Source organism: Ranitomeya imitator, chromosome 1 (assembly GCF_032444005.1).
Source record: "Ranitomeya imitator isolate aRanImi1 chromosome 1, aRanImi1.pri, whole genome shotgun sequence".
Classification (NCBI taxonomy): Eukaryota; Metazoa; Chordata; class Amphibia; order Anura; family Dendrobatidae; genus Ranitomeya; species Ranitomeya imitator.
In genome coordinates, this window is record NC_091282.1 from 556,514,278 (window position 1) to 556,540,000 (window position 25,723).

Here is a 25,723-nt window from a genome sequence, read left to right on the forward strand (position 1 = left end):
AAAAATGGTGTTGTAAAAATGAGAAATTGCTGGTCAACTTTTAACCCTTATAACTCCCTAACAAAAAAAAAAATTGGTTCCAAAATTATGCTGATGTAAAGGAGACATGTGGGAAATGTTACTTATTAAGTATTTTGTGTGACATATCTCTGTGATTTAATTGCATAAAAATTCAAAGTTTGAAAATTGCGAAATTTTCAAAATTTTCGCCAAATTTCCGTTTTTTTCACAAATAAACGCAGGTACTATCAAAGAAATTTTACCACTATCATGAAGTACAATATGTCACGAGAAAACAATGTCAGAATCACCAGGATCCGTTGAAGCGTTTCGGAGTTATAACCTCATAAAGGGACAGTGGTCAGAATTGTAAAAATTGGCCTGGTCATTAACGTGCAAACCACCCTTGGGGGTAAAGGGGTTAAAGGGAATCTGTCACCTCATTTTGCCGCTATAATCTGCGGCCACCGCCATCAGGGGATTATGATCTACAGCATTCTGTAATACTGACACATACAATAATCATTAAGCATGTACTATAAATGGCCGAGAGCATATTCGGTATTTAGAGCAGCTCTCCCAATATGGGTAATGATATAAGGCAGAGAATGTGTCACTCCTACAATAGTCTATAGTATACTAGCGAAAAACGGAGCATAGACACCAAAAGCTATAATAAAACGTATAAAGATTTTATTGAAGTACAAAATTTGGACAAACAGTAAACATACATGACAGAATATATAAAAAATTCCAACATGTAGAGAGGAAGAAAAACCAGCCGGTACACTAAAAAATAGGACACACGTCCATAATATGACCTGGGTAAATGCAATGAGTCCAACAAGTAGCCTATGCTTCCTATAGTAAGGGATCATACCCAAAGGACCAATGTCCCATATTAGGCTAGATGTCCATGTATCCCATTTAGACAACATATCTTAGAGGCAGTATAGACTTACCCATAGTAGGTCAGGATCTGTGTGTGGCCTTCCCACCACCCCTGACGCGCGTTTCGCCTAATCGCTTTATCACTCCCCCTTTGAAAAAGCGGCTGGTTTTTCCTCCTCTCTACATGTTGGAATTTTTTATATATTCTGTCATGTATGTTTACTGTTTGTCCAAATTTTGTACTTCAATAAAATCTTTATGTTTTGTTATAGCTTTTGGTGTCTATGCTCCGTTTTTCGCTAGTATAGCATTCTGTAATACTGTAGATAAACCCCCGCTGTAACCTGAAAGATAAGAGAAACAAGTTGGATTATACTCACCCGGGGGGGGGGGGGGGGGGGGGTTGGGTCGGCGGGCGGGAAGGGGGGGATACATGGTTCGGATCCGGCACCTCCCATCTTCATGTGATGATGTCCTCTTCCTTGTTTCTGTTCTGGCGCAGGCGTACTGATTTGCCCTGTTTAGGGCAGCGTAAAGTACTGCAGTGCGCAGGCGCTGGGCCTCTCCGACCTTTCCCGGCGCCTGTGCACTGCAGTACTTTACGCTGCCCTAAACAGGGCAAATCAGTACGCCTGCGCCAGAGCCACAACAGAAACAAAGAAGAGGACATCATCACATGAAGATGGGAGGCGCCGGATCCGGACCGCGTATCCCCCCCCCTTCCCGGATGAGTATAATGCAACTTCTTTCTGTTATCTTTCAGATTACATCGGGGGCTTATCTGCAGTATTACAGAACGCTGTAGATAATCCCGTGATGGCAGTGGCTGCAGATTATAGCGGCAAAATGAGGTGACAGATTCCCTTTAACGGATGGCTAAACCAGTGTAAAGGCAATCTGTCACCAGGCTTCTACTACCTAATCTGACAGCATTATGATGAAAGAAAAGAGACCCTGATTTCAGTGATGTATCACTTAGTTTACTGGGTGCAGTAGTTGTGATACAATCAGGGTTTTTAGATGTAGCAGAGCTCAGAAAGCTAACCTCGCCTGCGCCCCTGACTAGCAGTTGGACTAGGCAGCATGTGACCTATAGTCCTATAGTTTTAATCTGCTGATAAAACACTAATTGTATAGAAACAGCACACAGCCATACAAGTGACACATTACTGAAATCTGTGTCCTGGCCCCTACCTCATGCTGCCCTCAGATTAAATAGCAAAAACCTGCTGACAGATTTCTTTTAACTGGAATGGTAGAACTGTCTGGTGTAGAAGCTATATTATTTGCACGCCGTTGCGCAGAAAACGACTGTGACTGCAAGGTATGCTATTTCTATTTGGGGAGAGGGAGAGTCGTCTTATACTCAGTATAGAGCTTTCACTTATTTGTCCTCTAGATCAGTACATCAAGTAACTTTTTTTTTTTCCCCCTCGTTTTATTCTTAATAGCACCAGGAACAGCAACCAGAAGGCAGGACGCCTACATCCAGTGGACCACATCTTATTTATACATACGAGGACTGGCAAATATTAGAAGATGCATCATCGTTGATTACTTACTATGTGAAAAGACAGCCAGCCATCCAGAAGGAGGATAAGGACACTATCCGCCAAGTTCTAAATCAGTTCATCCCTGAGCTTTTTTTCTCTTCCTCCTCATCCTCCTCCTCTTGTCAGTCTCTGTTCAGTTCCACCACTGACGATACTCCCGCAGAAACAACCGTGGTGGAACCTTCTGTAGCAGAACTTCCTGAACGTCGGAGGAAGGCCGCAAACCCCGAGGTAACCCCAGAACCCACTACACCTACACGATCTCCACCGGAGCCCCCACCGAAGATGACAGAAGAGATGTACAGCTTGTTCTTTGCTAACAATAACTGGTATTTCTTCTATCGCTTGCACCACACACTTTGCTCTCGACTCCTGAGGATTTATCGCCAAGCACAGCTTCAGCTGCTGGAATATCGGACTGAAAAGGAGCGAGAAAAACTGCTGTGCGACGGCAGGAAAGAAAAGTCAAATGGCCCTGCCATGGAACTCAGGCTTAAGCAGCCCAGTGAGCATCTTTGCATATTGATCTGATTAGAAATTGTTGTTGCATATTTTCAGCATATTAGAACTGTATTTAATTTATTGTGAAAACTCACCGCCAAAAAAAACTGTGTGTACTTTTTGTGTCCAGAGACATGAGTTTTAATTCCCTTCTTTTATTTTAGGTGAGGTGGAGTTAGAAGAATATTATCCTGCATTTTTGGACATGGTGAGGAACCTTCTGGTTGGAAATTTAGACCCTACTCATTATGAGGATACGCTACGGGAAATGTTCACGATACATGCTTACATTGGCTTTACCATGGACAAACTTATTCAGAACATAACCCGACAGGTGACTCCACTTTATTTTCATTTTTTAGCAATGCCTGTTTCTCTCACTTTTTACAGTTTGGGTTCACTCATCTCTAGTCTTCACAAATTCTGCTTTAAGAAGTGTCTTTCATTCCCAAAATGCAGCACTATAAAAATCCTACCAGCAGTACTTATTTCAGTGGCTGAGAAAGCCACTTTTTTCATATGCAAATGACTTCAGTGCTTCAGTGCAATATTGGCATGCATAGTTACACCCTCCAATATGCATGTCGAGCACTTTCTCTGATATTGGTTGACAACGATCGCTTGCCCAGTGCTTGCGCTGCCTGTACTCCATTCATTTTCCTGGCTCCTGTCTGCGGATGCCTCTGACTACGCTGATGCACCCAGAAGTGTAGCGATCAAATAGAATCCGAAGAGTCAAGGGTCAGAGTGCCGGTCATTGTCCACAGGGATGCAGACTTAGTTCAGACAGGGCCCATACTGAGCAAGTGAGTGCTGCCCATCAAGACTAGGGAAAGTGCTCAGATTGCAAATTGGAGGCTGTATCTGCGCACCCTTTGGCGCCCTCATTTGTATACAAAATCAATTTTAATAAAAACAAAAATTTGTGTGCCGCTAAAGCACTGTTTATATATACTGCTGGTATAACTGTTATATCAGGTAAGTTCCCTAGGTAAAGGATTTACTTTGCATTTTTGGAATGACAGATTCAATTTTATGTGAGACCAATATTTTAGAAGTCTTGGGATACATGCCCACAATCCAGAGTTGCCGTGGGTTTGACGCTGCGGATTTATGTTACAGCATAGTGGATGGGATTTCAAGTAATCCCTTGTCCACTATGCATGCACAGACGCACGCGGATCACAAGCAGAGATTGAAGTGCGACGTGTCTTTCCAAACTGTAGCATGTCAATTTCTCTTGCAGAGACTCTAATCTTCACAAAAGAAATTTCACCAGTAGAATGTATTGGACACGTTGAATCCACACTGTTCAGTGAACACATGCAAGGTTCAGTAGACAGCAGCGCTTTGGAGGCTGCGTATGTTCACTGCGTCCAAAGTGCTGCTACTTCTGGATAATGTGCACCCGGCCTAATTGTATTGCAGTATTTTGACCTGTTTCCTGTCTCTTAGCTCCATCATTTGGTGAGCGACGAGATCTGCTTAAAAGTGGTGGAGTTGTACTTGAGTGAGAAGAAGAGGGGAGCAGCTGGTGGCAGCCTGATCACTCAATGTGTCCGAGCATCCAAGGAGACGAGTTACCAGTGGAAAGCAGAGCACTGTATGGCAGATGAGAATTGCTTCAAGGTAATTACAATTTTGTGAAACGATACACTGGAAACAGTGACTGGCACTATTATGGGGGACACTATTATTTTATTATTATTATTTATTTATATAGCACCATTGATTCCATGGTGCTGTACATGAGAAGGGGTTACATACAAATTACAGATATCACTTACAGTAAACAAACTACCAATGACGGACTGATACAGAGGGGCGAGGACCCTGCCCTTGCGGGCTTACATTCTACAGGATTATGGGGAAGGAGACAGTAGGTTGAGGGTTGGAGGAGCTCCGGTGTTGGTGAGGCGGTAGCTCCGGTGTTGGTGAGGCGGTAGCTCCGGTGTTGGTGAGGCGGTAGCTTCGTTGGTGATGAGGCAGCAGCGGTGTCAGTGCAGGCTGTAGGCTTTCCTGAAGAGATGAGTTTTCAGGTTATGTAGCTTGACCACCTTGTGCACTCCTCTCTGAAGTGTCTTGTAGAGAAGCAGGAGACTTTTCCCCTTAATAGAATGTTCCACAAGTGAAACTCTCATCTCTCAAACATTTTAAGACACATATACCCTAGTTCATTAAGATTTGCATTATGCACGCCAGAATTAATTAATTGGGCCGCTGAAGTTAGATGTGTCTAATTCACTAAGAGGTGCATGCCACTTAGGTGGAATGTGGAGACAAATTCCCTTTATCTCAATTATTAATATGGGCATACAGGTTATAGACTGCTGAAAACAGTCCTCCCTGTGTGTCTCATATCAGCTGTGTTGCTGCTGAGAAATTATCTTTTATCACTTTATATAAGTGGCCTCTTCCAGACTCCGGAGCGGATGATGACAGGAGATAACTCTGCCCCAGAGCTTATTTTACATGAAGGTGGAGTTACCAGTGTGAGCCAAGTAACCAACACCAAACAGGAGAAATGACATTTGTCGTATTGCAAACACATCTTTTGCAGCTCTCTGAGCTCTGCTGTATTGAAACAGTATTACAACCCTGTCTTCCTGTGAGATGGAAGCTGAGAGGAACCTGCAGATGTGTCAGTTATCAGGAGAGCAGAGAGCGGCCATTACACATCACACTGGTAACGTCTCCCTCCATATATAATAAGCTCTGGGGCAGAGTTATCTCCAGGCATCATCCGCCCCGGAGTCTGGAAGAGGCCACTTATATAAAGTGATAAAAGATGATTTCTCAGCAACACAACAACTCATATGAGACACACAGGGACGACTGTTTTCAGCAGTTTATAACCCGTATGCCCATATTAATAGTGTAGATATGCCAAAATTGGTGACAGATTCGCTTTAATGAATTAAGAGCATCTTGCAAGTGTCGTGTGTCTCCAGTGAAAATGTACTCCAGTCTCTGACATTTCTGGAGTTAGTTATGCCACTAACCTTTTCATGAATTTGAAGCTTTCTCAGCTATACGGTATATGATTAGGAAAAGTAAGACTTTTCATCTTTGTTATAAAAATTCTGGCCCTTTAACCTTCGTCCGGCTGAGTAGGTACAATTGTAACTATTCCGTTTTAAAATTGCAATAACTTTTTTTTCGAAAAGCCGTAGAGGGCTGAAATTTCGTGACATCTCTGCAGATTTGGTCCAGAATATATTGGCCAAATTTCAATAAAATATATATGAAGGTACAATTGTACCTCTGCAGCCTGTTAACGTTGTAAAATTATGCAGCCTGACGAAAGTTAAGAAGGGAAAATTGAAGTTGGGTGGTTCACTGTCAATGCCAGTGTAGGGGAGGGGGTTACTGTTGTGCAGCACATACACAACTTCTGTGTTACATTGCTTCTTGTATAATAGCACTGGTCAGATGGATTGCTTTGGATTATTGATCAATAGGTGAGTAAGGCTACGTTCAGACTAGCGTTGTGCGCCGCTGCGTCGGCGACGCAACGCACCGAAAAACGCGGCAAAACGCACGCAAAAACGCTGCGTTTTGCAACGCGTGCGTCGATTTTTGCCGAAAATCGGACGCAAGAAAAATGCAACTTGTTGCGTTTTCTTGGTCCGACGCTTGCGGCAAAAAAGACGCACGCGTCGCAAAACGCAACAAGCAAAAACGCATGCGTCCCCCATGTTAAACATAGGGGCGCATGACGCGTGCGTCGACGCAGACTAGCACAACGCTAGTCTGAACGTAGCCTAACAAAGCAGTAACATATGTATCTCCTGCCACACCCTTGTCCTCTTGGTGACCAGGCCAAATGTTTCCAATCTTACCTGTTACTTTGTGGCGATTATTTTGGAATGCGTCACCGTATCCCACTGATTCTGAGATTTTTTTTCTTTTGTGACACATTATAATTTATGATAATGGTAAATTTAGGATAATATGTTTTGTGTTTTATTTATAAAAATGTCAGAAATTTGACACAAACTTAAAAAAATGTGCTGTTTTCAAACTGAGTGCTTATCCCTTTAATCCAGATAGTGATACCGCGCAAAATAGTTAATAAATAAAATTTCCCTCATGTTGGCTTTACATCTGCACCATCTGTAAAATGATCTTTTACTTTGTTAGGCTTAAAATTGTAGCATTAATTTTTCAAGGGAATTTACAAAACTTGTTTTTCTAGGGACCTATTCAGTTTTCAAGTGACTTAGGGAGACCTATATATTGAAAAAAACAAAACAAAAGGGCTACCATTCTACAAACTGCACCCCTCAATACACTCTATAAACTACATGGCAGCTGTACTAACTCTTCAGGTGCTTTTCAGGAAATAATGCAAAGTGGCATAATATGAATGAAAAATTATTCTTTTTACCACCTAAATGTCGGTAACTTCTGAACAGGCCGCTATAGATGCAGACTCTAAGGCCGTTATTTGCCAATGGATTGCCATGGCAAACTTCAGGACCACATAATCATGTTCTCAGGGTGCCGATGGGGTTAAAGGAAGACCCTACACTGTTAACCATCTAGATATTATAGTCACTAGTGACAGCAGCATCTAAGGTGTTAAACGGCCATGGTCAGTGCCAACACTGATCATGACTGATGCAGCAGAGTCTCGGCTATAGTGTAGAGCTGCTGCATTTTCACCTGTCGCAGGTGCTATTCCCTTATCTCATGTCAGCAAAAAGACATATTGGTGGTCTTTAGGGGGTTAAATACCCTCTCTAAAATACAACTTGATGGAAGTACAAAGGACTGCCTGCTCACTGAACAGTCAGGTTAAAGGCATCTATTAACACCTTGAAGTATGGAGTGGCACTGACAGGGACTGATTTTTCAGCTTCTCCCCCAGTAATGGCTTGACAAACATGTCCTCCATGCTGCTGCTGGTCCTGTCTGTGTGCTGCGGAGAAAGGCTCCATATCTGTGCGGTGTATAGGAGGCACCATAGCAGAGAGTCTCCACCCAGCGAGCCTACAGAGGGGGGAGTGGTGCTGTGGCCGGGAGTGGTGCTGTGGCCGGGAGTGGTGCTGTGGCCGGGAGTGGTGCTGTGGTGTTAGGGCACACGGGATGCGTGTGTTCTCATCTTAGTTGTCTGCTGCCAAATTGGATGTGAGCTATTACGGCCGGAGAAATCAGGACACAAATGCAAGCAATTGTCTCTCAAAGACTTCTGGTTCTTTATTCGTCGGACCGCTCTTTTTATGGAAAAATTGGGCAGTCTCAGCACATTACATCATGGGTTTTTCCAACTTAACACTTGTAAGATCAAAAGAGTTTTCTGATCTTACATGTTCTATGTTATTATCTTTATTACTATAGTACCATAATTCTAATGATTATTACTTTTAATCCATTTCTGTACCGTTATCGCCCTAATGGCGCCTTTGGGTCAAGCTGACATCTGTCTATGCATGTATTCTACTTACCTTTGGTTTATTGGGGATCAATTCACCTTCGTGCAGATACATTTACTCTCGATAAGACTAGGGGATTTACACGGATCTTGGTACATCCTGGTACAGAGTAATCAACAGAATTTAGTCTTGTGACAGTGAATCAGAAAACCTTAAAGCTACATAAGTCTAACGTTAAGCAAAGCGTCCATATTGGTTTGATTTAAGTATATCTTCATATGCCATATATTCTCCCCTTAACAATCCCCCCTTTGGAGATATGCAAAATCAAAACTCTGATCTCATCGAGCCTATCGATCTGCTCCTCTGCGCCTAATCTGGAGCCTATCTAACTAACTAACCTTCACCGTATAAACGAGACGGTCCATCTCTAGTAGATGGACCCCCTCCTAACGGACTTTGCACAGGAGGAGTCAGATCCTAGTCCCTCCCTCATCGGTGTGCTTCAGGCAGACGTATTCCGGGGGATGTGGATCCTCTCATGGTTTTCACAGCAGCTTCTTTCATCTAGGGGATCTTTGAAATCAGCATGTATGGTCATCATCACTTTGGTTTCCATGGTCCTCATCATCATTTTCTTAAGACATGTAGCTATGCAGGTAGAGAATTAAGGCTTAATACAGTTAAAACAGATAGAATAGCTATTGCAAACTTAATGGGCCAATATGTGCCTTTATGGTATCCCTAGTGTATTTTATAAACCGTTGTTGATTATAGTATAGGTAGTTTATCCACTGTATGTTCTTATTTATGGGAATGGTGGGTTTAAGCCCAACTGCTGTCTTGTTCCTGGCTTTGAATCTATCAGTTACCCCCTGTGTGCCCCCACTGGTAACTATGCTTCTTAGCCAAAATTTACCTTTTGTGCCACCATTCTGCCTCCCAAGTTTAGTACTTGAACCTAGTACATATAACCCTTGGTCATTCTCTGAGGGGTTGTCAATGGTAAGGTACAGGACTATGCATCCCTCTTTGGGGCACTGAGTGGCAGGGATGTGGAGTATTGAATCTGGAAGGCCCCTCTGGCCCTTAAATGGGGCTTTGGACAGGGTCATGCGGGTTAATAGGCTGATTCCCCATTTGTCTCTGCGTTGCAGGGCCTGGACTGGTTGATGTCCCCAGTCACTTTCACCAGTGTGCCACCCAACAAGTGACCAATCCTCACAGTTTGAACCTTCCCCTGTTTCAGCAGTGGTGATACAGATGAATTGTGTGTTTAGCCAGATGTCAAACTGCCATGGGGCCTGGGCATTCTACTATGAGGCAATAGTCAAATTGATATGTTACTCTTGGGGTGGAGATATTATACCAAAATGTCACTATACCCTCCTCATGAGTGACTACCCCTTGGTGACTGGCTACCCCTTGGACTAGGTGAAGGATAAGTGTCAGACGGATGAAGAGTGGCAGCTGCCACTGGATTCTGGATCTGGCATCTCCTTGCAGTGGGAAGCATGGACCCATGGACTGCTGTGGTAGTAGACAGGACTTGGAACGGGCTGTCATCTCTAGGTTTGAGGGTATGTCTGTTGAACCTCTTGGTGATGAGGAATCAGTCATCGGGCAGGATCTGGTGGGCACCTTCTAGGTCCTCAGGATCTGGGATGGATGGAACTTGAGAACAAATTTAGTCACATGCCTTATTTAACAATAAACTTAGTCTGCATATAGACAACTGTAGTTAGAAAAGGTATAATCCTAAACTGGGAATATTAGTAGGGTCCTATAGTGCTGAGTTTGTAGGACCTGCTAGTGTGTGTGTGTGTGCACATGCGTATGTGAGACCTAAGGGAAAGACTAAAATTCCTTATACTATAGCTCCACTGTTTCCTGTCTAGCATTAAGTATGTAGGGTCATTTGTTTGAGGCCTTCAATTTCCCTTACATAGTAACATAGTAACATAGTTAGTAAGGCCGAAAAAAGACATTTGTCCATCCAGTTCAGCCTATATTCCATCATAATAAATCCCCAGATCTACGTCCTTCTACAGAACCTAATAATTGTATGATACAATATTGTTCTGCTCCAGGAAGACATCCAGGCCTCTCTTGAACCCCTCGACTGAGTTCGCCATCACCACCTCCTCAGGCAAGCAATTCCAGATTCTCACTGCCCTAACAGTAAAGAATCCTCTTCTATGTTGGTGGAAAAACCTTCTCTCCTCCAGACGCAAAGAATGCCCCCTTGTGCCCGTCACCTTCCTTGGTATAAACAGATCCTCAGCGAGATATTTGTATTGTCCCCTTATATACTTATACATGGTTATTAGATCGCCCCTCAGTCGTCTTTTTTCTAGACTAAATAATCCTAATTTCGCTAATCTATCTGGGTATTGTAGTTCTCCCATCCCCTTTATTAATTTTGTTGCCCTCCTTTGTACTCTCTCTAGTTCCATTATATCCTTCCTGAGCACCGGTGCCCAAAACTGGACACAGTACTCCATGTGCGGTCTAACTAGGGATTTGTACAGAGGCAGTATAATGCTCTCATCATGTGTATCCAGACCTCTTTTAATGCACCCCATGATCCTGTTTGCCTTGGCAGCTGCTGCCTGGCACTGGCTGCTCCAGGTAAGTTTATCATTAACTAGGATCCCCAAGTCCTTCTCCCTGTCAGATTTACCCAGTGGTTTCCCGTTCAGTGTGTAATGGTGATATTGATTCCCTCTTCCCATGTGTATAACCTTACATTTATCATTGTTAAACCTCATCTGCCACCTTTCAGCCCAAGTTTCCAACTTATCCAGATCCATCTGTAGCAGAATACTATCTTCTCTTGTATTAACTGCTTTACATAGTTTTGTATCATCTGCAAATATCGATATTTTACTGTGTAAACCTTCTACCAGATCATTAATGAATATGTTGAAGAGAACAGGTCCCAATACTGACCCCTGCGGTACCCCACTGGTCACAGCGACCCAGTTAGAGACTATACCATTTATAACCACCCTCTGCTTTCTATCACTAAGCCAGTTACTAACCCATTTACACACATTTTCCCCCAGACCAAGCATTCTCATTTTGTGTACCAACCTCTTGTGCGGCACGGTATCAAACGCTTTGGAAAAATCGAGATATACCACGTCCAATGACTCACCGTGGTCCAGTCTATAGCTTACCTCTTCATAAAAACTGATTAGATTGGTTTGACAGGAGCGATTTCTCATAAACCCATGCTGATATGGAGTTAAACAGTTATTCTCATTGAGATAATCCAGAATAACATCCCTCAGAAACCCTTCAAATATTTTACCAACAATAGAGGTTAGACTTACTGGCCTATAATTTCCAGGTTCACTTTTAGAGCCCTTTTTGAATATTGGCACCACATTTGCTATGCGCCAGTCCTGCGGAACAGACCCTGTCGCTATAGAGTCACTAAAAATAAGAAATAATGGTTTATCTATTACATTACTTAGTTCTCTTAGTACTCGTGGGTGTATGCCATCCGGACCCGGAGATTTATCTATTTTAATCTTATTTAGCCGGTTTCGCACCTCTTCTTGGGTTAGATTGGTGACTCTTAATATAGGGTTTTCATTGTTTCTTGGGATTTCACCTAGCATTTCATTTTCCACCGTGAATACCGTGGAGAAGAAGGTGTTTAATATGTTAGCTTTTTCCTCGTCATCTACAACCATTCTTTCCTCACTATTTTTTAAGGGGCCTACATTTTCAGTTTTTATTCTTTTACTATTGATATAGTTGAAGAACAGTTTGGGATTAGTTTTACTCTCCTTAGCAATGTGCTTCTCTGTTTCCTTTTTGGCAGCTTTAATTAGTTTTTTAGATAAAGTATTTTTCTCCCTATAGTTTTTTAGAGCTTCAATGGTGCCATCCTGCTTTAGTAGTGCAAATGCTTTCTTTTTACTGTTAATTGCCTGTCTTACTTCTTTGTTTAGCCACATTGGGTTTTTCCTATTTCTAGTCCTTTTATTCCCACAAGGTATAAACCGCTTACACTGCCTATTTAGGATGTTCTTAAACATTTCCCATTTATTATCTGTATTCTCATTTCTGAGGATATTGTCCCAGTCTACCAGATTAAGGGCATCTCTAAGCTGTTCAAACTTTGCCTTCCTAAAGTTCAATGTTTTTGTGACTCCCTGACAAGTCCCCCTAGTGAAAGACAGGTGAAACTGCACAATATTGTGGTCGCTATTTCCTAAATGCCCAACCACCTGCAGATTTGTTATTCTGTCAGGTCTATTAGATAGTATTAGGTCTAAAAGTGCTGCTCCTCTGGTTGGATTCTGCACCAATTGTGAAAGATAATTTTTCTTGGTTATTAGCAGAAACCTGTTGCCTTTATGGGTTTCACAGGTTTCTGTTTCCCAGTTAATATCCGGGTAGTTAAAGTCCCCCATAACCATGACCTCATTATGGGTTGCAGCTTCATCTATCTGCTTTAGAAGTAGACTTTCCATGCTTTCTGTTATATTTGGGGGTTTGTAACAGACCCCAATGAGAATTTTGTTACCATTTTTCCCTCCATGAATTTCAACCCATATGGACTCGACATCCTCATTCCCTTCGCTAATATCCTCCCTTAAAGTGGACTTTAGACAAGACTTTACATAGAGACAAACCCCTCCTCCTCTCCGATTTTTACGATCCTTTCTAAACAGACTGTAACCCTGTAAGTTAACTGCCCAGTCATAGCTTTCATCTAACCATGTCTCGGTTATTCCCACTATGTCAAAGTTACCTGTAGATATTTCTGCTTCTAGTTCTTCCATCTTGTTTGTCAGGCTTCTGGCGTTTGCGAGCATGCAGTTTAGAGGATTTTGTTTTGTTCCAATCTCCTCACTGTGGATTGTTTTAGAAATGTTCTTACCTCCCTTCTGAGTATGTTTTCCTGGGTCGTCTTTGTTCGAGTCTAATGTTTTTCTTCCCGTCCCCTCTTCTTCTAGTTTAACGCCCTCCTGATGAGTGTAGCGAGTCTTCTGGCGAATGTGTGTTTCCCAGGTTTGTTGAGGTGTAGTCCGTCTCTGGCGAGGAGTCCATCATACCAGTAATTCACACCGTGGTCCAGGAATCCAAATCCTTGTTGTCTGCACCATCGTCTTAGCCAGTTGTTTGCATCAAGGATCCTGTTCCATCTCCTGGTGCCATGCCCATCTACTGGAAGGATAGAAGAAAAAACTACCTGTGCATCCAGTTCCTTTACTTTCTTCCCCAACTCTTCAAAGTCCTTGCAGATTGTCGGTAGGTCCTTCCTTGCCGTGTCATTGGTGCCAACATGTATCAGAAGAAATGGGTGGACGTCCTTGGAGCTGAAGAGCTTTGGTATCCTATCGGTCACATCCTTGATCATCGCACCTGGAAGGCAGCATACTTCTCTTGCAGTTATGTCCGGTCTGCAGATGGCTGCTTCTGTGCCTCTCAGTAGTGAGTCTCCCACCACCACCACTCTTCGTTGCTTCTTGGCTGTACTTTTTGCTGTCACTTGTTGCTGTGTGCCCTTGTTCATCCTTTAGGCGTGTTTCATCGGTGTGGCTCCATCTTGGTCCCTTTTCTTCTTCTCTTCTTTGGATGCTTGCTTCTGGAATGTTAGGACATCTTTTTCCAGGGATAGCCCTTTTTCCTCCATTTCTGGATCCATATTAGGGTACAGATGAGATGTTTCTGTGTCAAGTAGTATCATTGCTGCTTCTTTTGCTGTTGCTTCAGTGCGTCTGCTGCCCACTGCTTCCCTTGAGGTGTCTCCAGTGTGTGTGCGTCTTCACCTTTTACCACCGCAACTCTTTCCTGGCATCAACAAGGACTCCATTCGTTCTTGTATGGCTTTGGCTGTCTCTGACCGGCGTTTCATTAGCCATGATGAAGTCTCTTTCCCTCCAGATTGGTCGTGGCTGTGTGTTGAATGGACCTGTTGCATGCTTCTATCAAGGCCCGCAGTCCTGCCTTTGGGTGGAGGCAGCAGTTTTGCTGGCAGCAGGTATTCTTCTGGAACTACTGCTATACCAGTGTGCGAACAGCCTTCTTGGTCTGCATACCTTGGTCAAACCACAAAGAGCGTCAGGTCAGGATCTTCCAGAGGTCTTCTTGTCTCATGACAGCGAGACAATCGCGTTGAGCCATTTCAGAGTCGACTACCTCTTCCACTGATGTGTCAGAGATGTGATCTTCACCTTCTCCCCCCTTGGCAGAGGTAGGAGAGTAGCTGGGTTATGAACAGCACATCTGGAGACAGTGACGTTGAGCAGAATAGGGCATTGGGTAGACGTAGCAGGTGCTATGGCAGACAGGTGCTATGGGCCAGGATCTTCAACTGGTGACCCATAATGATGTCAGAAGCCTTGTCTAGTACAGGTGGTTTGCAACGCGATTCTCATGCAGGTTGGGACTCCACAGGCCACTGGGTTAAGAGTAGTACTCAGGAGGGCGTTGTCTCCTTCCGTGAAGCTGTGTCAGGACTCCAGTTGCATGGCTTGCTTCTCCATGACAAAACAGGCAGAACAGTTTGTTATAGTCTGGCAGTCCTAGAGCAGGAGAGGATGTGAGTGCAGATTAGCATGTCAAACCCATCGATGGCTTCCTTGGATGAACTGAAATGAGTGTCCTTGAGGCATGTGTAGAGGCATCAAGGCTCCAGGGATGGCAGGAAACTAGTCCAATGAAGGACTGTAGCTGTGTTGGCTTGGCTGCCAGAGGTATGCGCTGAACAGCTGCTTTCCTGTCTTTAGTGGGATGTGTCATCTTCCAGGGCTCCAGGTATATTTCCAGTTGTTGTATAATGGTGGCAGATTACGAAATGGAAGGTGGGCATTGCAGTTTCCATGGCAGCAGGGCTCCTGACTCCAGTTCCATCTTCATAGGCTGGACTTTGAGCCTGCCAAATTCTTCCGCGCCTCGTGTCCGCAGTGAGTCTGGGATCAATGCCATCAGTTCAATGTCCACATGATCTACAGGTGTGTCCTGTAAAGAGAAGAGACCGTACACTTCTGCAGACTGCTCCTGTGAAAGTGACAGTTCGTCCTTATGAAACAGAATGCTGGCTTGGATTTTTGGTAGTAGATCTGATCCTAGTAAAACTGACAGGGTAGGTGGATGGGGAAGGTGGATGAGACAACCAATTGAGACAGCATACTCTGCAGGTTGTAGGCCTTTGTGTAGGGGTCTGATCCTTGGAGTGTACCTTGTGTTACCATCCAGCCCCCCCAACCCCACCCACACAAAAGGCACTGCTGCATTCGTGAGAAAGTCTGGGTCTGGAAAGTCAATGTTCCCGATTATGCTTCTCTCGGGTATTTTTGTGGACTGTAAGGGTATATGTACTTTCATAGATTGCGGATTCAGTATGCCAATACCCTATTAGGGTCTGGAGCTTGGTAGTGGTGGGTATCACAGTTCCTTCTAATTGATTAACTTGCATTTCAAATCTTAGATCCTGAAACTTTTGATTACATCGATGGAAGAAACTATCCACAGGTTCTCCTTTCCCCTGCATGACATCCTGGAGAGTGGGGGTCTGGGCTGGCAGGCGGTTCTTAGCCCAGACGTAAAGCTTACGGAGGAAATATTCTCCGGATATACATGACTCAAGCCATTCTACATGGAGGTTGTCAGGCTCAAGGGCTAGTCGCATCCTTGGCCAAAGGGAACATCCTGCTGCAATTTGAGTGAGCCTTTCTAAATATGTCCATGAGGCAGAGTGTGCCTTTTGTATTTGATGCATCCTTTTATAAAATGGCATGGGATGTTGTTCTGGGTCTGACAAGCTGCTCACTAGGGTGTCTGTATCCTGGTATTTCCAGGGGTCCTTGTGTGGAGTAGGTTGTGTGCGAGAGTGTAAGCTTTGATGTTTAGAAGATGATGATGATGATGATGTACTCCCACCATATAGTGGTGGATACTGTGGATTATCAGTCTGAGCTGTTGATTCCTGTCTTCCCTCTTCTGCTTGATCATGTACCTCCATGTCATGTTCATCTTCTCCTTTATTATTCTTTTTATAGACTGCATTAATTAATGGAGCTATAGTGGATGCTGAACAGGATGTAGCATAAGGTATTCCGTCTACATATATAGTTGGATAGAAAGTAGGGCTATTTGGGTTGGTCATCTGACAGTCAGAACAAGTCTCACGATATTCTGCATTCTGCGTTTGACAGCTGGTACATGTCCAGTCGTCGGGAATGTATATGGGCGGTATCAGTGACTGTAATGCAGATGTTGCAACTGACACATTTTCTGTAGGCGCCTGTTTGGCATAAAATTCAGTATCCTTGTCATATTCCTCTCTCCATGCCTGTCTTCTGACTTTCTTTACCATCTTATAAAATTCTTCAGGGTCCTGTAAGATTTCATAATATCTAAGCCTAGGACCTTGCTCTCTACTCATTAACACATTCTTCCATACCTTCTTATCTATTCCTCCCCCCTTCGGGGTCGGAGGGTTCTTCTTAACATGCGTTTTCTTTCCTTGCTCCCCTATGGGTCGAGTCTGTCTTATGTGTATTGACTGACTACTGCCACCCATTCTATCATCTGAATTTTTAGTGCGTCTGAGGGACATGTGTGTCTATCTCTTGAGACAAGTTCCCACGGGGTTTTGAACAGTTGGCTATGTGACTGTGAAAGCTGTATGTACTCCTTATGTCAAAGGAAATGAGTCTTCAGTGATATTGCGATGTCTAGTATTTTGAACACAGTGATAGGAAGTTAGCTAACAAATACCACCAGGGTATTTAACAATTCTTCTATACCCAGAAAATGCGAAGTCTAAAAATGCCAGATAAATTGCTAGAATATCTGCTTCCACAACACTTTCACTTTAACAAAAATCATTTCAAAAACCATCTCACAGAAAATGCAGTGACATTAGTCAAACATTAACTAAAGAGTAACAATGGACTTTGGATCTCACACTACCAGAGATATCTGTACAAGTAAAAGCAATTACTATTCAAGGAATTCTCTTCCTTCATGAACACATTTAACAACTAACTTTACAATTCTAAAGTATGCAAAACAAAACCGGTTAACTAATTCTCTAATCTCACAACATATATATATATATATATATATATATATATATATATATATATATATATATATATATATATATATATATATATATATATATATATATATATATATATATATATATATATACAGAATGAATTCAAAACTTTAACTATATGTTAGTACGCCTCCTGTCTGCAAACCATATACCATACAAACAGACAAAAGACAGCTTAAACTAACACTGATGTCAGATACTGTGAATCCCTGACAACAAAACACTTCACAATTTATCAATCTATATGCCAGCCTGATCTGTAGAGATAAAAAGTCTATACCTAGGTAGACAGGGAGAGAGTAATCACTCAGTCACATCAATACGGTAATTGTAATTACCCTTCCAACCTTATAGAATAAAACCTATGAACTTACGCTGCAGCCAAAACATCATCACCATAGACAGGTGATCTCCGGTGGGCATCCGCAAGAAGTCGCCAACCACTTAGAGGTTGTAAAATCACTCAGAGTAATCAAGCCGTTACTCCCACTTGCCCACTGGGAGAGACACAGTTCAGACTTCTGCGACCATCGGTCAAGCTGAGAGCAGGACCGGAACCAGAGTGACAGTGAAATTGCTCAGTACGTCTCCCTGTCTTTGTCAGGCTGGCTGAGGTAGTATCACATATGCAAACAAACAAAACAGCAAAGCAGAGAGGCAAAACAGATAAGGCAGACAATTAAGGAAATCGTGACCAGGGTGGGTTTTTGGTGCTAGGACTTGTCAGAACGGTCACTATGTCCGAGTCTGACAGCCGACTGACCTTTATCTCGGCACGGAAACACTGGAGGGTTATAGGTAAGATGAATTATTTTCTTACCTAGTAGGAGGTGCACTTCTCCACCCTCGAGTGGTCCGGTCCGAGATTGGAGGTCTTCTTTGTGGCTGGTCAGGTTCGAACTTTTCGTTCTAGCCCCACGTTGGGCGCCAAATGTTAAGGCACACGGGATGCGTGTGTTCTCATCTTAGTTGTCTGCTGCCAAATTGGATGTGAGGTATTACGGCCAGAGAAATCAGGACACAAATGCAAGCAATTGTCTCTCAAAGACTTCTGGTTCTTTATTCGTCGGACCGCTCTTTTTATGGAAAAATTGGGCAGTCTCAGCACATTACATCATGGGTTTTTCCAACTTAACACTTATCAGAAAACTCTTTTGATCTTACATGTTCTATGTTATTATCTTTATTACTATAGTACCATAATTCTAATGATTATTACTTTTAATCCATTTCTGTACCGTTATCGCCCTAATGGCGACTTTGAGTCAAGCTGACATCTGTCTATGCACATATTCTACTTATCTTTGGTTTATTGGGGATTAATTCACCTTCTTGGTACATCCTGGTACAGAGTAATCAACAGAATTTAGTCTTGTGACAGTGAATCAGAAAACCTTAAAGCTACATGAGTCTAATGTTAAGCAAAGCGTCCATATTGGTTTGATTTAAGTATATCTTCATATGCCATATATTCTCCCCTTAACAGTGGCCGGGAGTGGTGCTGTGGCCGGGAGTGGTGCTATTCCTTATTTTCTCATAGGGTGGCTTATTGTGAAAAGTTACCTGTAATAACCCTTTACAAGCCACTGTGCACTTCTGTATTGTATGAACTCTTTCGAAGCCAGTAGGTCCTCTTCTTGCAAATTAAAGATTTTCAAGTGGCTATAATATATATAATCCATAGGGACATCTTAATAATTGGCTAATGAATATTCTATATGTAGTAGAGTTTAGACTCCTAAAAGTGAGCAAATGTTTCCCCTGATGCGTTTAGCCTGCTGCCGAAGTTGATGCATTGGTGAATGCATTTGCCGTGTCCCTTCCTTACTTTTGACAAATTTTGAAATAAATAGATGAAGTAACCGCTCCTCTGAGCTTTGTGGGTCAGCAGCTCGCCAGCATATCCAAACCTGCAAATGAATCTGCTCACCTTGGTACTGACAGGTCTGAGCACAAGGCTCCTCTTTCCTATTCATATGCTGTATAGAAGTTAGTACACCCCAGAGAAGAGAATCTCTTCAGACTTTGGGCTCACTCTGCTAAAAATGAAAGAAAAACATTTTAGAAAACTCTTATCTCATCTGCTGCCACTTTTTGTGGTTTATTCAGAACTGATGGATCCTTTGTTTGTTTTTTGGGGGGAGAGGGGGTTGTCACTAGGTGTGGTAGGCTCTGAGAATGTTGCCCTTCAAACTGAAAATGTTATATTTCGGCTTTTAGAGATCATGCTAACAATATAGATGAATAAAGATCCGCATTCTCTTCTTTGTCAGATGATGTTTCTTCAGAGACAGGGCCAAGTAGTAATGACAATCGAGCTGCTGGACACAGAAGACGCACAGACAGAAGACCCGGCAGAAGTCCAGGTGAGCACAGTAGTGCGGATCATGGAGGTGGTATACGGTGAGTGCCTGGAGTGGAGCAATCTACATGAGCTGCCATTCCCTGTGCTGGACATGCTGTTAACATCCCCAGCATCCACTGTACACGTGGAACTTCTAATGAATTTCCTTGTCATTTTCTTTATCATGAAATACTTCTTCGCAGCTTCAGTTGTCAGAACTTGTCTAGGGTTTCCATATTTCCTTATTGTTATACTGTAAGCTCCACCCAATGGAGGACATGGATTCACATATAGCAGATCGATTTCCCCATAAGATTCAGAGACTGTCTCATTCATCTGGATATGGTTTGTAGAAACCTATGCATGGGTTTCAGGAAAAATCCCAGTCACAGAAATTTCTGCCACAAAAGTGAAGGTTTAGTAATAACTGTCTCCTGTTCCTATAATTGGGGGAGACGCCAGGAAGATCTTTAATTTCCCGAGTGGAGACCCCAGAAGTTGTACGCTCATGACAACCCGTCTCTAATACACTCCTTGCACACCCAATAAACATAATTTAATGACGACTTGGCCTGTGTAGGTGACCACTGATATACAGTTGGCTTTATAAGAACTTGTGTCCATTCTATCCTCTACAGCACTTATCTAATTACGTTGAACAGTTCATCAATGTAGACGATCAAAACGGTCAGAGTGAAGGCTTTCTGCTGAAGCCAGTGTTTTTACAGCGGTAAGTTATATTTGGGACCTACATGAGGGTCAGCGGCTGTAATCTTCCTCTATGACGCAAGGGGCTACCACAAAAAGCATACAATAAACATTGACTTGTCTTCCACAGAAATATCAGACATTTCCAAAGATGGCAATGCAGAACTATGCGAATGATGAAGGATGAAGTGAAAAGCTCCTGGAAAAGACTGATGGGAGTAGAGAGTGCCAGCAATATGGACTGTCGCTTTAGACTCAATAGTCACAAGATGATGTTTATCGTGAACTCTGAAGATTATATGTATCGCTGGGGAACACTGACGAGAGCCAAAGAGGTAAGAAAGCTGCTTAAAACCAAGGAGCGTATTTAATGTTTAACCCTTTCCTGAAGTGACGGAACATACTATTACAAGACGGGTTCCCATATATGGAGCCGCCACCACATCCAGAAGATTCATGCAGCGGCCAGAGCTAGCTCCGATTGCTGCTGTTTCTTTAAATACCGCTGTCTGTCTAATAGCGCCACTTAAGTAGCATGACTGTCTGCGCGCCTGCACGGTTTCCTATCAGATCAATGGGTTGTCATGGAAAGCAGGGGCTTGCTGAATCACCCACAGTTGCTATATTTACCCTGTGGCTGAGCTTCGTAGGAGAATATTTTGTTCACTATACACTGGAATAAATGTTATATCTCAGTATATAGTATAACGATTCCAGGTTGAAGTCCCCTAAGCGGATTAAGTAATGCAGTAAAAAAAAAAAATTTGAAAAACCTGAAAAAATCACCTCCTTTCTACCGTTAAAAATTAAATGTGATATCTGTGATCATAAAAGTGATAGGTTAATTTAAAATTAACCTAATTGGTAAAAGCGATTTAAAAAAAAAAAAAAAATCCTAGCACAACTGCGCCAAAAAAACGCAATAAGGTAACAAAACTGTTAGTACCCCAAAATTGAATCGATGATGTCAACTTGCACCACAAAAACATGACACACGCAGATGTATTTGATATAATGCCAATTTTGCAAGTTTTCCCACCTACAAAGAATTGAGGTATGTAATTTTTAGCGTAGGTACACTTCAACTGTGAGAGACAGAATCTAAAAATAATAAAAAATAATTAAAAAAATCACATTGTATGATTTGTAAATAATTAAATTGCATTTTTATGCATGAAATAAGTATTTGATCATCTACCAACCAGCAAGAATACGGGCTCTCACAGACCTGTCTTTTTTTTAAGAAGCCCTCCTACTCGGCACTCATTACCTGTATTTATTGCACCGGTTTGAACTCGTTACCTGTATAAAAGACACATGTCCACACCCTCAATTTTTCTCCAACCTCTGCACAATGGCCAAGACCAAAGAGCTGTCTAAGGACACCAGGGACAAAATTGTAAACCTTCACAAGGCTGGGATGGTCTATAGGACAAAAGGCAAGCATCTTGGTGAGAAGGCAACAACTGTTGATACAATTATTAGAAAATGGAATAAACACAAGATGACGGTCAATCGTCCTCGGTCTTGGGGCTCCATGCAAGATCTCACCTTGTGGGGTAAGGCTGATTCTGGGGCAGGTCAGGAATCTCCCAGAACTACACAGGAGGAACTGGTCAATGACCTGAAGAGAGCTGGGACCACAGTCACCAATATTACCATTAGTAACACACTACGCTGTCTTGGATTAAAATCCTTCAGGGCACGCAAGGTCCTCCTGATCACGCCAGCACATGTCCAGGCCCATTTCAAGTTTGCCAATGACTATTAGGATGATCCAGAGGAGGCATGGGAGAAAGGTCATGTGGTCAGGTGAGACCAACATAGAACTTTTTGGTATCCACTCTCGGGGTTGTACTCATCCTTCTTCCTCCAAACCCCAAGAACACCATCCCAAACATGAAGCATGGTGGGGAAAATAACATAATTTGGGTGTGCTTTTCTGCAAAGGGGGCAGGACGACTGCACCATTTTGAAGGGAGGATGGAAGGAGTCAACGTATCGCAAGATTTTGGCCAACAACCTTCTTCTCTCAGTAAGAGCATTGACAATGGATCGTGGCTTGGTCTTCCAGCATGACAATGACCTGAAACACACAGCCAGGGCAACTGAGGAGTGACTCCGTAACAGCATGTCAAGATCCTGGAGTGGCCTAGCCAGTCTCCAGACATGAACCCAGTAGAAAATCTTCAGAGGGAACTGAAACTCAATGTTGCCCAAAGACAGCCCCCAAATCTGAAAGATGTGGAGGAGTGGGCCAAAATCCCTGCTGCACCGTGTACAGTCCCTACCCATCATCCCCACAGTCCCTATCCCTATTCCCCACTGTACATGTGCTTTGGCAAAGCTAATATTTATTTTGTCCTGCCAATTAAGCTTCTTTGAATTGGAATTTGTGTGTAAACTTGGTCAAGACCTACAGGAAACATTGGACCTCTAATTCCAAACAAAGGTTTCTTTACCAAACGTTAAGTTCTGTTTTACTATTGTATCAAATACTTTATTCAATAAAATGCAAATTATGTAAAAGTCATACAATGTGATTTTCTGGTTTTTATTTTTAGATTTTGCCTCTCACAGGTGAAATGTACCTATGATAAACATTACAGACCTCTCCATTCTTTGTAGGTGGGAAAACTTGCAAACATTGCATTTATTTTTCGCAGTTTCACCGCATAAACAAGCCTTCATGTTTGTTGATGGAAAAATAAGTTGTTGCTATTGTAAGAAGGGGAGAAAAAATGAAAACTCAATTAAAAAAGTAATGTGATTCTAAAGTGGTTAAATTGGGAACCATGAATTATATACTATTACAGCATGCAAGAAAATGTTCAGTCCTTCCTCTGTTTTTAGTCTTTCTTGGAAATGTTTTGCTGTTATTAAAATTTTAAAAAATCTATTTAGTTATTTAAAAAAAAAATGTATTCCCTTTTGGGAGAATACAGGAGCCCAGAATTAACAGAATTTAAATGGAAAAACTACTGAATCTTTTCCCACAAGAACTATTGAAAAAAGCAAAAAGGACTGTCTGCAAGCAGTACAACATACACTAGAAGCAGTATATTTAAATAATTATACATCCGGTATGTATTATTTATTAGAAAATTGGTGGTGTCCAAGTAAATATATTTCTAAAGGTGCTATTGACATGAAATTCTCACCATATGTCCGTAACAAACCATCCAAACCACACCAGCAAAGAGATCATACCATAGATGTCCTTAAATTGTGTAATAATGAGAAATGACACAGGAAAAAGTATTGAACATATGAAGAAGCTCCGTGATGTGAGGCAAAGGAGGTCTTCAACAGACCCCGGCTGCCATAGCAACCCATCGGCAACCTGCGATTGTTAACCTGTCAAGTGACACTGTCAGTCTCTGGTCTCTGTCAGAGCTCAGCTTCACCTGCATCTGGTGGAGTCAGATCTTGTATATGACATTCGGCCATTGTTTGCTGGCAAGCTGAGCCTGCGAGCATGATTCCAACTTGCACCATAGATGTACGTACGTCGAATGTTTGGAAAGAGGGGTCTGTGTGTCCTCAGGCTAATAAAATGACTTTTAATTGCCTTAAGTTTTGGCATTCTCTGATGGCTTGCCCTCATAAAGAGGACCATTTCATCCACCCTGCAATATTGGTACGAGTCACTAACTGAAAAATGTTTGTCCCATCCTGTGTAGTTCCAGCCGATGGTCTTCCAAAAGCACCATGAGAAGTTTGCTGTATGGCACAACAATTGGCTGCAAGAGAACGTCAGTCCCCGAGCAGCTGAACTGGCACAGGACTGGTTGACTGGAGAAGATGATGAAGAAATGGTTCCTTGCAAGACTGTGTGTGAAGTCTCTGAGGTTCACGGCATGACGGTCACCAGATACAGAGTGCAGTACACACGCAGAGCGTCCTCTCCCTGACATAGGCACATATATCCCCTGTCTGCATTTGCTGCTGAAATTTTTTTTCTACAGGGCTTATATTTTGCTGTCCCTATTGGGGTGTCTGACACTAAAAGACATTTTAAACCAGTGCCATTATACTTCAGTTTGTGCTTTGGACACCTTAATTGACTTTGACATACTGCCCCACGTGAACCAAAGATGGGGTGAAGAGGGCCAGCAGACCTGTAGCCTTACTGTCAGGACGATTAGCTTTGGCTACAGTGAACTAAGTTATGAGTCAGTCATGGTAAGAATGTCTGGGATTGACTGTTTTTCTCAATGTAAAGTAAATTATGGTTCTGGGAGATTTTTGTTGATATGATGGAAACGAAACTGATAACTTTGTTAGTTGACTCCACTTGATTTCAATTTCATTCATTGGATTTCAGATCCCCCCTAAATCATTGTGATACTACCCTCTGAAATTTATTTATGTACTAAGGAATCTCTGGGGTTTCTTTGCTAAAATGCACCAGAAAATCTTCTTGCAGGTAAAATCAATTGGATGCTCTAAAATATGAGCTGGTATTACACTGTAACCCATTAACTTTTTGCAGTTGGCAGGCACTACCCACACACAGTATATCAGTCTCAGTAATTCTGAATTATGGGACTGATTGTTAAAGTGCTCAGTAAAACTGCAAATCTATAAAATAAAAATGGTCTTTACTGACCCTATATAATGGTTAAAATAAATCAAGTGCTGTAAAATTAGCATTGTACATGTGTGGTTAATACCTAATACACTTGTATTAAAGGAAAACTTCAAGCAAAGAATAAAGATTCACTTGTATGTATTTTCAACATTGCACTAATTCCGGGTAGGCGAACAGGTGGCTCATACCCTTGGCACATTTCCTGCTGTTAGCTAAGTTTTATTTTATATCCCGGACAATCCCTTTAACGGATCTATATCATGGTGTGCGTCAGGGTGTTTGGAGCATGCTCAGAAGCTATAACATTGCTGATGCCAGCTATCGGCACTATTGCTGTTAACCTCTTAAATGCCACTGTTATTCACTGACAGTGACCTTTAAATGCTGCAATACAGCACAGGCATTTGTTTGTGTGCCCATTTTCACCCCCACTGCGATCATGGGGTTCTGATGGGTTTCCACAACAGCTGGGGGCCTCCTCAAGGCCTCCATGCCTGGCTTAATTCTTCTGTAACATATCGCCACCGGCTGGGCTTCAGAGTGGACCATAATATTTACTATAAATGTAAAACTCCGTGGTGGCCGATTCATCAAAACGTTTCTGACGTAAGACACTGTTGTGAAAAGATTTTGTGACTTTCGACATTTTCACACAAGTCTGGG

The 25,723-nt window shown here is 42.5% G+C and overlaps 1 protein-coding gene across 1 annotated transcript in view; it reads left to right on the forward strand.

The window, feature by feature from the left end:
- Positions 1 to 25,200, forward strand: part of SIN3B (SIN3 transcription regulator family member B) — a 91,486-nt gene extending 66,286 nt beyond the window's left edge. The window contains exons 14-20 of the mRNA XM_069767761.1: positions 2,343 to 2,949; positions 3,110 to 3,279; positions 4,401 to 4,574; positions 19,688 to 19,780; positions 20,397 to 20,488; positions 20,597 to 20,801; positions 24,150 to 25,200. Coding sequence (XP_069623862.1) covers positions 2,343 to 2,949; positions 3,110 to 3,279; positions 4,401 to 4,574; positions 19,688 to 19,780; positions 20,397 to 20,488; positions 20,597 to 20,801; positions 24,150 to 24,380 — 1,572 coding nt within the window. The 3' untranslated portion in view covers positions 24,381 to 25,200. The remainder of the gene's footprint in view (positions 1 to 2,342; positions 2,950 to 3,109; positions 3,280 to 4,400; positions 4,575 to 19,687; positions 19,781 to 20,396; positions 20,489 to 20,596; positions 20,802 to 24,149) is intronic.
- Positions 25,201 to 25,723: the final 523 nt, after the last annotated feature.